The sequence below is a fragment of the Zea mays genome, chromosome 6, assembly GCF_902167145.1.
Source record: "Zea mays cultivar B73 chromosome 6, Zm-B73-REFERENCE-NAM-5.0, whole genome shotgun sequence".
Lineage (NCBI taxonomy): Eukaryota > Viridiplantae > Streptophyta > Magnoliopsida > Poales > Poaceae > Zea > Zea mays.
Window position 1 is genome coordinate 165,344,301 of NC_050101.1, and position 12,743 is coordinate 165,357,043.

Consider the following 12,743-nt stretch of genomic DNA (forward strand, 5'->3'; position numbering starts at 1 on the left):
AGGCCAGGCTGAAAATAGCGTTTTGTTGGGCCGAACCTGATCCGGATTTTTAAGCCCAACTACAGTTCCAATTCTCAAACAAAAAATTATCCGCAACCGAGAAGGACCATGAGCAGCTATAGGTGTGCATTTGTGTTGTGTCTAATAGACCGGTCCAAAGCACACAAATTCTGCCACGATCCAATCTAATTGTGGGTCTGGGCCAGCACTGACCAATATGTGGGCCGTGTCTGGGCCTCAAGTCAAGCCCACGGGTCGGCCTGGCACGACCCATTTAACTAAGGTCCATCGAAGCCCACTAAATATAGACTCAGTATTTAACTAAGACTCGTCAAAACCCACATGACAAGCACAACTTAGAGAATCTAGAGCTCCAGTAGGCCTTCCAGAACCAATAACTAGATGTGGATAGTGAATAGTGATGGTGATCATTGTATATATATTCTGTATGGCTATATAGTACTCAATTAAACACCGAACAGATAACTGAATATTATTTCTGAGCTAGTTGTAATATTTTTTCTTTCTTACCAAATGTTTTTAATGTGCATCCACAAAACATCTTAGTTTTATTTTGGTCATATATATATTCTATACTTTTTGTTTATGTATTATTGTTGTATATATGGACCGGTTTGGCACATTAAGGCATTCTGGCTAATTGGCCGGCCTGACACACATAACTAATTGTGGGTCGTGCCGTGGGCCGATGACTGGGCACACGTGCTGACACGACACGGCCCATAATTAGATATGTGTTTTTGTGGGTCGTGCCTTTGTGGGACGTGTTTTTGTGGGCATGTGTCGTGCCGGGCCAGCCAGCCAACATGTACATGTATACTAGGAGCACACCGCTCCCTAAACATTAAACTAGTCAAATATATGATTTTTATATATCATATAAATATAATTTGTTTTAATAAAACACAAAAATACATATACTCTGTTGGTTAGGTGGGGGTGGATGTAGAGGTAACAAATCTCGGATATGCATCTACTAAGTGTATCATTTGCAGGGGAAGCACACGCACAAGGCACAACCTAACCAACTCTCCCTTCCATTCCATCCTCTGTGCTCTCCTTCGGCACCAGGGGGAGTGGAGGGGCAACATGATACGACATCGTCTTCATGTCATGCGCGCTTAATGTTTTTTTGCCAAAACAACGTGTAGCAGCTAGCTAACATGAGAGAGTGGCGCGTGCTATCTACTTTAGGCTTTAGCACTCGCATACATAATGCATTATTTTGTCACGACATGTCACATCCAGACCCTCCATAAGGCAAAAGGCGTCCAGTAACAAACGCTCCAAAGGCTTTAAAAAGCGAGCTCGGTGACACACTCCGATCGGAGGAATCCCTGAAAGAACGTCTCGTGCCGTCGCCAGTGTGCCACGAGCGGGCGCGGCCAATTAAATAAAAAAAATCCCCGCGTACCCAGCCAACGCGACGCGGGCAGCTCGCTAAACACCGCAGGCCAAGGCGTGCGCTTTTGCGCTCCGAGTCCGACCAGGCAAGTGACCAACTAACTGCTCACGGAGACCCGACGGCCGTCGACGGTCGCGAGACGCCCTTTCCACCGCTCCAAAATGCACCAGAGCCGACTAGCGAGCTAGGTAGCTTCCAAATCTTCGGGGCTTGCATTGCATTGTCCGCCTGCCTAAGCACGCAACGCAAGGAAGGTATAGTATTCTCTACTTCATCTTCCAGTCCTCCTGCTAGCTAGCTTTGCCTACAAAGCAACCAAAAAGCGAGCGGGCGGCACCACACGTCGGTCGAGTGCCTATCCCTTGAAGCCCTTCGACAACACCGAGAGGAACGGAACGGAACGGATCGCCCCCTTTATACAAGCACACTCGCCGCGCAACACTCCCGAAACGTGCATCGCGACTAGTTAGCAGTTACTGCCGCGGACAGAGCACGGCAGGAAGGAACGAGCATTCGTGCGCGAGAGCTGGTGGCACATGGACCGCCGGGACTCCTCCGAGGCGCCGGGGCCGGCCGTGAACGGCACTGGCGGCGTCGGAGGCGCGGGCGCGGCGGCGCCCGGGGTCGTCGACGCGACCTTCGACACCAACACGGTGATCCTGCTGGCGGCGCTGTTCCTGGCGCTGCTGCTCGCCATCGCGCTCAACTCGCTGGCCAGGTTCGCGCTCTGGTGCGGAGGCCGGGCCGCGGCCGGGGGCGGCGAGGTGGCGGCGTCGCCGAGCGTCGCCGCGTCGTCCTGCGCGGGCGTCCGGGGCGGGATCAAGAAGCGCGCGCTGCGGAGCATCCCCGTGGAGGTTTACGTCGGCGGGGATGCGAAAGACGACGAGGAGGAGGGGGCCGGGAGCGGGGACGTGTGCGCCATCTGCCTCGGCGAGTTCGCGGACGGCGAGAAGGTGCGCGTGCTGCCGCGGTGCGGCCACGCGTTCCACGTCCCGTGCGTCGACGCCTGGCTGCTGTCCCGCGGCTCGTGCCCGACGTGCCGCCGCCCCGTCATGGACGCCAAGCCTGCCAGTGCCAGTGCCACAGGCGGCAGGGGAGTGGCCCAGCAGAGCGCCCGCCGCCCGGACAGCGACACCGTCGCCGTGGTCATTGCGTGAGGGACGACGGAGGGGAGCATGGGCGTGGCCATGGGCCCATGGCCATCGCAAGCAGCAGAGACCTAGTGGTAGGAGCGAGCACACGCAACGAAGCAAGGTATAGAGTAGCGCTCTGTACTGTTCCGGCGTCGCTGTGGATAAGTTCATGTAAAAAATATCTCCGTAGCCTGCCCTGCTCTGGTAGCCGCATCGTCCGATATTATCCGGCGACGGCTGGCCCACTTGCACTAGATGACGCTACATGCTTGGAGTGTACTGCTCGCTAGTGTAGCATCTTCTTGCCGTTGCCGTTGCCGTCAAATGTAGTGCACGAGTAGCTGCCCAGTTGCTCTGTCACAGTTTTCAGTTTCGGTGGTGCCGTGCAACAATTTGTTACAGATAAGCAACCATGCGGCCGGCCGGCCGTTCGTTCGTCGTCGCCGGCGCCGGCGCCGGCTGGTCCGCGTTTCCGCTGCCGCACGCGTCACACCTGCAAGCGTTACGCTGGCCGTGCGCTGATCGGCGTTCGACATGCCGACCAAACAACCACCGAGTGCCTTACTCTGAATCGAAGCTGATCGGGCGCTGCTGCTGCTGCAACCACCGAGATCAGTCCGTGGCGCCAAACCCGATGGCCATGGCTAGCTGCACGGTGCGTGGTCCGTCGTCGTCGCCCGATGCTCACGCCACACGCATGCACAGACATACGCGTCATGAGCAGCTGGCTGATGAACCGGCCTGAACCGGGGGCGGAAGGCACTCTGGCACTTGTCTTTGTCTGTCTTGTTTTGATGCACCTGTATTGTATCTCTACTTGTGTTGTGTCCAATTCCCTTGCACACAAAAGGAGGATGACAAGTGCTAAGTCATTTTCGCCCCTGTCCTTTTCTGGACTCATGCATATCTGATATCTCCATTATGCAACTTGAGTAAAATATATGTTCTGGAAATAACTGGTAACATGTCTCATGATTTGGAGCTCCATCATCGTCGGAACGTGACTCCTCTACTGACGGCCAAATAAACACGCCACGTGTTGCTGCAGAAGGTTAGAAAACGGTATCTTGAACGACCGATGAGTTAATCATGCAAATTGTTGAGCACGGATTTTCTAAGTTGTTGTTTTTCATAGGATGGATGGAAGACACTGTGCATAATTTGCACAATAGCAATAATACAATATAGATGGAAGTTTTTATTACCAATACCAGCTGACACATAGGTCATAGACATTACCCTCAGAATTAACAAGGGATAAGAAATTATGTGCTCATATACATTATAATTGGCATACCCATTGTGTTTTTAAAATGGTCATAGTGTGTGGTAAGGTTGTGGCCGACAGACCGTGCATATAGTCGTGCAAAACACTGTTTTACACCATAGACAACATTATTTATAGAGTAAAGTTTGAAATGAGAGCTGGATAAAAAAAGCATTCTCGAGATAGCCTAAGGAGATCAACTAAATGAAATCTAAATATTACTATGAGATTGTTTTGTTACATGTGACCTTGCTCCTGGACTTAGACGGTAAGTTTTTTATATCCTACAACATATAGAAAGAGTAAGAGTGAATAGTTAAGACTCAGGAGTGATAATTAAGACTTAGGAATTTATGATGGTTGTAAGAGTGCATAGTTAAGAAAGAGTAAGATTGTCGATGGACGTATGATGGTTAAAGTAAGAGTGACGCTCATTCAAAAGAGTGCATAGTTACCACTCGAGAATTTATCGTTGATGTGTTCTCTTTGTCAATCGTTAGTATTGTAATGTATCCATGTAACATTACCAAAATTATCTATGTCATGACAATAAAAATGTGTTAATGGACCTTTGTCAGCTTGGTAGCATTCTATTACACCTGCCTACGTCAATGTGTTGGCCATTGTCTCACGAAATCTTTTATGGTAGTGGATAGAAGAGACCTGCTATGTAATTGTGGAGCAAAGTCACTATCGGCATGATTGCTTGCCTGAGCGACGAGCGCATGTGATAGTCGCCTAGAGGGGGGGTGAATAGGGCAAAACTGAAATTTACAAAGTTAATCACAACTACAAGCCGGGTTAGCGTTAGAAATATAATTGAGTCCGCGAGAGAGGGTCGAAAACAAATCGCAAGCAAATAAGAAGTGTGACACGCGGATTTGTTTTACCGAGGTTCGGTTCTCGCAAACCTACTCCCCGTTGAGGAGGCCACAAAGGCCGGGTCTCTTTCAACCCTTCCCTCTCTCAAACGGTCCCTCGGACCGAGTGAGCTTTCTCTTCTCAATCAAACGGGAACAAACTTCCCCGCAAGGACCACCACACAATTGGTGTCTCTTGCCTTGGTTACAATTGAGTTGAACGTAAGAAAGATTGAAAGAAAGCACGATTGCAAAAGCCAAGCGACAAGAGCGACAAATAACACACGGATCACTTTCTCTCTCAAGTCACTAATCACTAATGATCTCTTTTCTCAATTGTGAAACTTGGAGAGATGGAGGCTTTGAATGTGTCTTGGAATGGATTGCTAGCTCTTGTATTGGATGTTGAAGGTTGGAATGCTTGGATGTGGTGAATGAAGGTGGTTGGGGTTGTATTTATAGCCACCAACCACTTCCTAGCCGTTGCTCCATTCTGCTGAGCGCGGACGGTCCGCCCCTGTAGATCAACGGCTGAAAACGCAACGGTCAGCAGTAACGGCTATATCAACGACTATATTGCATTTAATGCGACGTCAGATGTCAGATAAAGCCAGTCGCGGACGGTCCGCGAGGCCGCTATAATTCATTTCTCTGAACCCGTCACCTTCGGGTTTTTCGGTTTCTTGCCTACCGGACGGTCCGCGCTAGAGGCCGGACGGTCCGCGCGAGGTCTCAGACGGTCCGCTCTTTTCCTCCGGACGGTCCATAGTGCAGACTTGGATTTTGCATTGGTTCTGTCCGAGGGGTATCCTGGTGTCGCGGACGGTCCGCCGTAGTGAACCGGACGGTCCGCGCTTGGCCTGTTTTTCCAAAAAGCTTTTCCTGTCCGGAATAATCTACGGTATTCCGGACAGTCGATTTAGTATAGTTGTAGATGAACCTTTGGCACCTGTAGAACATATAATCTAGAGCAAACTAGTTAGTCCAATTATTTGTGTTGTGCAATTCAACCACCAAAATCATTTAGGAACTAGGTGTACGCCTAATTCCCTTTCAATCTCCCCCTTTTTGGTGATTGATGCCAACACAAACCAAAGCAAATATAGAAGTGCATAATTGAACTAGTTTGCATAATTGCAGTGCAAAGGTTGCTTGAAATTGAGTCAATATAAATACCTATAAAGTATGCATGGATTGTTTCTTTATTTTTAACATTTTGGACCACGCTTGCACCACATGTTTTGCTTTTGCAAATTTTTGTAAATCCTTTTCAAAGTCCTTTTGCAAATAGTCAAAGATAAATGAATAAGATTTTGAGAAGCATTTTTTCAAGATTTGAGATTCTCTCCCCCTGTTTCAAATGCTTTTCCTTTGACTAAACAAAACTCCCCCTAAATGAGATCCTCCTCTTAGTGTTCAAGAGGGTTTTGATATATCATTTTGAAATACTACTTTCTCCCCCCTTTTGAACACAATAGGAAAACCAATTGATAATATTCTTGGAAACACGAAGTTTTTTGAAATAAATTGGTGGTGGTGCGGTCCTTTTGCTTTGGGCTCTTACTTTCTCCCCCTTTGGCATGAATCGCCAAAAACGGAATCATTAGAGCCCAAGACATACTTTCTTCCCCTTTGGTCATAAATAAATGAGTTAAGATTATACCAAAGACGGAGTCCTTTTGCTTGGTGCTCATGCTTTCTCCCCCAAGAATGGAGAGTTGCTTGGAGTGACGGCGAAGGATGAGTTACGGAGTGGAAGCCTTTGTCTTCGCCGAAGACTCCAATTTCCTTTCAATATTCCTATGACTTGTTTGAAATTCACTTGAAAAACACATTAGTCACAGCATATGAAGGAGACATGATCAAAGGTATACAAATGAGCTATGTGTGCAATCTAGCAAAAGAAATTGTGCGAATCAAGAATATTGAGCTCATGCCTAAGTTTGTTAAAAGTTTGTTCATCAAGAGGCTTGGTAAAGATATCGGCTAATTGATCTTTAGTGTTAATGTAAGAAATCTCGATATCTCCCTTTTGTTGGTGATCCCTTAAAAAGTGATACCGAATGGCTATGTGTTTAGTGCGGCTATGCTCGACGGGATTATCCGCCATCTTGATTGCACTCTCATTATCACATAGCAAAGGGACTTTGGTTAATTTGTAACTGTAGTCCCGTAGGGTTTGCCTCACCCAAAGCAATTGCGCGCAACAATGACCTGCGGCAATGTACTCGGCTTCGGCGGTGGAAAGAGCGACCGAATTTTGCTTCTTTGAAGCCCAAGACACCAAGGATCTTCCCAAGAACTGGCAAGTCCCCGATGTGCTCTTCCTATTGATTTTGCACCCCGCCCAATCGGCATCTGAATAGCCAATCAAATCAAATGTGGATCCCCTAGGATACCAAAGCCCAAACTTAGGAGTATAAGCCAAATATCTCAAGATTCTTTTTACGGCCGTAAGGTGAGCTTCCTTAGGGTCGGCTTGGAATCTTGCACACATGCATACGGAAAGCATAATATCCGGTCGAGATGCACATAAATAGAGTAAAGAACCTATCATCGACCGGTATACCTTTTGATCCACGGTCTTACCTCCCGTGTCGAGATCGAGATGCCCATTATTTCCCATGGGTGTCTTGATGGGCTTGGCATCCTTCATCTCAAACTTGTTTAGAATGTCTTGAGAATACTTCGTTTGGCTAATGAAGGTGCCCTCTTGGAGTTGCTTCACTTGAAATCCCAAGAAGTACTTCAACTCCCCCATCATAGACATCTCGAATTTTTGTGTCATGATCCTACTAAATTCTTCACATGTAGATTCGTTAGTAGACCCAAATATGATATCATCAACATAAATTTGGCATACAAACAAATCATTGTCAAGAGTCTTAGTGAATAAAGTAGGATCGGCCTTGCCGACTTTGAAGCCATTTGCAATAAGGAAATCTCTAAGGCATTCATACCATGCTCTTGGGGCTTGCTTGAGCCCATAAAGCGCCTTAGAGAGCTTATAGACATGGTTAGGGTACTCACTGTCTTCAAAGCCGGGAGGTTGCTCAACATAGACTTCTTCCTTGATTGGTCCATTGAGGAAGGCACTTTTCACGTCCATTTGATAAAGCTTAAAGCCATGGTAAGTAGCATAGGCCAATAATATACGAATTGACTCAAGCCTAGCTACGGGTGCATAGGTTTCACCGAAATCCAAACCTTCGACTTGAGAGTATCCTTTGGCCACAAGTCGAGCTTTGTTCCTTGTCACCACACCATGCTCATCTTGCTTGTTGCGGAAGACCCATTTGGTTCCTACAACATTTTGATTAGGACGTGGAACTAAATGCCATACCTCATTCCTAGTGAAGTTGTTGAGCTCCTCTTGCATCGCCACCACCCAATCCGAATCTTGTAGTGCTTCCTCTACCCTGTGTGGTTCAATAGAGGAAACAAACGAGTAATGTTCACAAAAATGTGCAACACGAGATCTAGTGGTTACCCCCTTATGAATGTCGCCGAGGATGGTGTCGACGGGGTGATCTCGTTGAATTGCTTGGTGGACTCTTGGGTGTGGCGGCCTTGGTTCTTCATCCTCCTTGTCTTGATCATTTGCATCTCCCCCTTGACCATTGTCGTCATCTTGAGGTGGCTCATTTGCTTGATCTTCTACTTCATCAACTTGAGCTTTATCCTCATTTGTAGTCGGTGGAGATGCTTGCATGGAGGAGGATGGTTGATCTTGTGCATTTGGAGGCTCTTTGGATTCCTTAGGACACACATCCCCAATGGACATGTTCCTTAGCGCGACGCATGGGGCCTCTTCAATACCTATCTCATCAAGATCAACTTGCTCTATTTGAGAGCCGTTAGTCTCATCAAACACAACGTCACAAGAAACTTCAACTTGTCCGGATGACTTGTTAAAGACTCTATATGCCCTTGTGTTTGAGTCATATCCTAGTAAAAAGCCTTCTACAGTCTTAGGAGCAAATTTAGATTTTCTACCTCTTTTAACAAGAATAAAGCATTTGCTACCAAAGACTCTAAAATATGAAATGTTGGGCTTTTTACCGGTTAGGAGTTCATACGATGTCTTCTTGAGGATTCGGTGAAGATATAACCGGTTGATGGCGTAGCAGGCGGTGTTGACCGCCTCGGCCCAAAACCGATCCGAAGTCTTGTACTCATCAAGCATGGTTCTTGCCATGTCCAATAGAGTTCTATTCTTCCTCTCCACTACACCATTTTGTTGTGGAGTGTAGGGAGAAGAGAACTCATGCTTGATGCCCTCCTCCTCAAGGAAGCCTTCAATTTGAGAGTTCTTGAACTCCGTCCCGTTGTCGCTTCTAATTTTCTTGATCCTTAAGCTGAACTCATTTTGAGCCCGTCTCAAGAATCCTTTTAAGGTCTCTTGGGTTTGAGATTTTTCCTGCAAAAAGAATACCCAAGTGAAGCGAGAATAATCATCCACTATTACAAGACAATACTTACTCCCACCGATGCTTATGTAAGCAATCGGGCCGAATAGATCCATGTGGAGTAGCTCAAGCGGCCTGTCGGTCGTCATGATGTTCTTGTGTGGATGATGGGTTCCAACTTGCTTTCCTGCCTGGCATGCGCTACAAATCCTGTCTTTCTCAAAATGAACATTGGTTAGTCCTAAAATGTGCTCTCCCTTTAGAAGCTTATGGAGATTCTTCATCCCAACATGGGCTAGTCGGCGGTGCCAGAGCCACCCCATGTTAGTCTTAGCAATTAAGCATGTGTCGAGTTCAGCTCTATCAAAATCTACTAAGTATAGCTGACCCTCTAACACAGCCTTAAATGCTATTGAATCATCACTTCTTCTAAAGACAGTGACACCTATATCAGTGAAAAGACAGTTGTAACCCATTTTGCATAATTGAGATACAGAAAGCAAATTATAATCTAATGAATCTACAAGAAAAACATTGGAAATAGAATGGTCAGGAGATATAGCAATTTTACCCAATCCTTTGACCAAACCTTGATTTCCATCCCCGGATGTGATAGCTCGTTGAGGATCTTGGTTCTTCTCGTAGGAGGAGAACATCTTCTTCTCCCCTGTCATGTGGTTTGTGCACCCGCTGTCGAGTATCCAACTTGAGCCCCCGGATGCATAAACCTACAAAACAAGTTTAGTTCTTGACTTTAGGTACCCAAATGGTTTTGGGTTCTTTGGCATTAGACACAAGAACTTTGGGTACCCAAACACAAGTCTTTGACCCCTTGTGCTTGCCCCCAACATATTTGGCAACTACTTTGCCAGATTTGTTAGTCAACACATAAGATGCATCAAAAGTGTTAAATGAAAGACTATGTTCATTTGATGCATTAGGAATTTTCTTCTTAGGCAACTTAGCACGGGTTGGTTGTCTAGAGCTAGATGTCTCACCCTTATACATAAAAGCATGGTTAGGGCCAGAGTGAGACTTCCTAGAATGAATTTTCCTAATTTTGTCCTCGGGATAACCGACAGGATATAAAATGTAACCCTCGTTATCCTGAGGCATGGGAGCCTTGCCCTTAACAAAGTTGGACAATCTTTTAGGAGGGGCATGAAGTTTGACATTGTCTCCCCTTTGGAAGCCAATGTCATCCTTGATGCCAGGGCGTCTCCCATTATAGAGCATACTACGAGCAAATTTAAATTTTTCATTCTCTAAGTTATGCTCGGCAATTTTGGCATCTAATTTTGCTATATGATCATTTTGTTGTTTAATTAAAGCCATGTGATCATGAATAGCATCAATGTTAACATCTCTACATCTAGTACAAATAGAAACATGCTCAACACTAGATGTAGAGGATTTGCATGAATTAAGTTCAACGATCTTAGCACGCAATATATCATTATTATCTCTAAGATCGGAAATTGTAACATTGCAAGCATCTAGATCTTTAGCCTTAGCAATTAAATTTTCATTTTGTACTTTAAGGCTAGCAAGAGAAATGTTTAATTCTTCAATCCTAGCAAGCAAATCATCATTATTATCTCTAGGATTGGAAATCGAAATATGTGAATCAACCTTAGCATTTAAACTAGCATTTTCATGTCTAAGGTTGTCAATCATCTCATGGCAAGCGCTTAGCTCACTAGATAGTTTTTGACATTTTTCTACTTCTAGAGCGTAAGCATTTTTAACCTTAACATGCTTTTTATTTTCCTTGATTAGGAAGTCCTCTTGGGAGTCCAAGAGGTCATCCTTTTCATGGATGGCACTAATTAGCTCATTTAGTTTTTCCTTTTGTTCCATGTTAAGGTTGGCAAAAAGAACGCGTAAGTTATCCTCCTCATTGCTAGCATCATCCTCATCACTAGAGGTTTCATATTTAGTGGAGGATCTTGATTTTACCTTCTTCCTTTTGCCGTCCTTTGCCATGAGGCACTTGTGGCCGACGTTGGGGAAGAGGAGTCCTTTGGTGACGGCGATGTTGGCGGCGTCCTCGTTGTCGGAGGAGTCGCTAGAGCTTTCGTCGGAGTCCCACTCTCGACAAACATGGGCATCGCCGCCATTCTTCTTGTAGTACCTCTTCTTCTCCTTTCTTCTCCCCTTCTTGTCGTCGCCCCTGTCACTATCACTTGATAATGGACATTTAGCTATAAAGTGACCGGGCTTACCACACTTGTAGCAAACCTTCTTGGAGCGGGACTTGTAATCTTTCCCTCTCCTTTGTTTGAGGATTTGGCGGAAACTCTTGATGACGAGCGCCATTTCCTCATTGTCGAGCTTGGAGGCGTCTATTGGTTGTCGACTTGGTGTAGACTCCTCCTTTTCCTCCGTCGCCTTGAATGCGACGGGTTGAGCTTCGGATGTGGAGGGATCATCAAGCTCGTTGATCTTCCTCGAGCCTTCGATCATGCACTCAAAACTCACAAAATTCCCGATTACTTCCTCGGGGGTCATTAGTGTATACCTTGGGTTGCCACGGATTAATTGAACTTGAGTAGGGTTAAGGAAAATAAGAGATCTTAGAATAACCTTAACCACCTCGTGGTCATCCCATTTTTTGCTCCCGAGGTTGCGCACTTGATTCACCAAGGTCTTGAGCCGGTTGTACATGTTTTGTGGCTCCTCCCCTTTGCGAAGCCGGAACCGACCGAGCTCCCCCTCGATCGTTTCCCGCTTGGTGATCTTTGTGAGCTCATCTCCCTCGTGCGCGGTTTTGAGCACATCCCAAACCTCCTTGGCGCTCTTCAACCCTTGAACTTTGTTATACTCCTCTCTACTTAAAGAGACGAGGAGTATTGTTGTTGCCTGAGAGTTGAAGTGCTCGATTTGGGCCACCACATCCTCATCATAGTCTTCATCCCCTACGGATGGCACCTGTGCACCAAACTCAACAACATCCCATATACTTTTGTGGAGTGAGGTTAGATGAAATCGCATTAAATCACTCCACCTAGCATAATCTTCACCATCAAAAGTTGGTGGTTTGCCTAATGGGACGAAAAGTAAAGGTGTATGTTTGGAAATGCGAGGGTAGCGTAGAGGGATCTTACTATACTTCTTGCGCTCTTGGCGCTTAGAAGTGACGGAAGCCGCGTCGGAGCCGGAGGTGGATGGCGATGAAGAATCGGTCTCGTAGTAGACTACTTTCCTCATCCTCTTTTTCTTGTCCCCACTCCGACGTGTCTTGTGAGAAGAAGATTTCTCCTTCTTCTCCTTGTGGTGTGAAGAAGACTTCTTCTCCTTCCCTTTGGAGGAGTTCTTCTTCTCCTTCCTTTTGGTGCGGGACTCTTCCGATGAAGTGCTCCCATGGCTTGTAGTGGGCTTTTCGCCGGTCTCCATCTCCTTCTTGGCGTGATCTCCCGACATCACTTCGAGCGGTTAGGCTCTAATGAAGCACCGGGCTCTGATACCAATTGATAGTCGCCTAGAGGGGGGGTGAATAGGGCGAAACTGAAATTTACAAAGTTAATCACAACTACAAGCCGGGTTAGCGTTAGAAATATAATTGAGTTCGCGAGAGAGGGTCGAAAACAAATCGCAAGCAAATAAAAAGTGTGACACGCAGATTTGTTTTACCGAGGTTCGGTTCTC

The 12,743-nt window shown here is 46.4% G+C and overlaps 1 protein-coding gene and 1 long non-coding RNA gene across 2 annotated transcripts; one reads left to right on the forward strand and one right to left on the reverse strand.

Moving 5' to 3' along the window:
• Positions 1-1,292: 1,292 nt before the first annotated feature.
• Positions 1,293-3,509, reverse strand: LOC100278254 (uncharacterized). The gene has a single exon (NR_145455.1). It is a non-coding gene; the product is annotated as an uncharacterized lncRNA (long non-coding RNA).
• On the forward strand, positions 1,874-2,960 carry LOC103630493 (RING-H2 finger protein ATL74-like). The gene has a single exon (NM_001319719.2). It carries the CDS (start codon positions 1,963-1,965, stop codon positions 2,581-2,583), a length of 621 nt encoding a protein of 206 aa, NP_001306648.1. The 5' UTR covers positions 1,874-1,962; the 3' UTR covers positions 2,584-2,960.
• Positions 3,510-12,743: the final 9,234 nt, after the last annotated feature.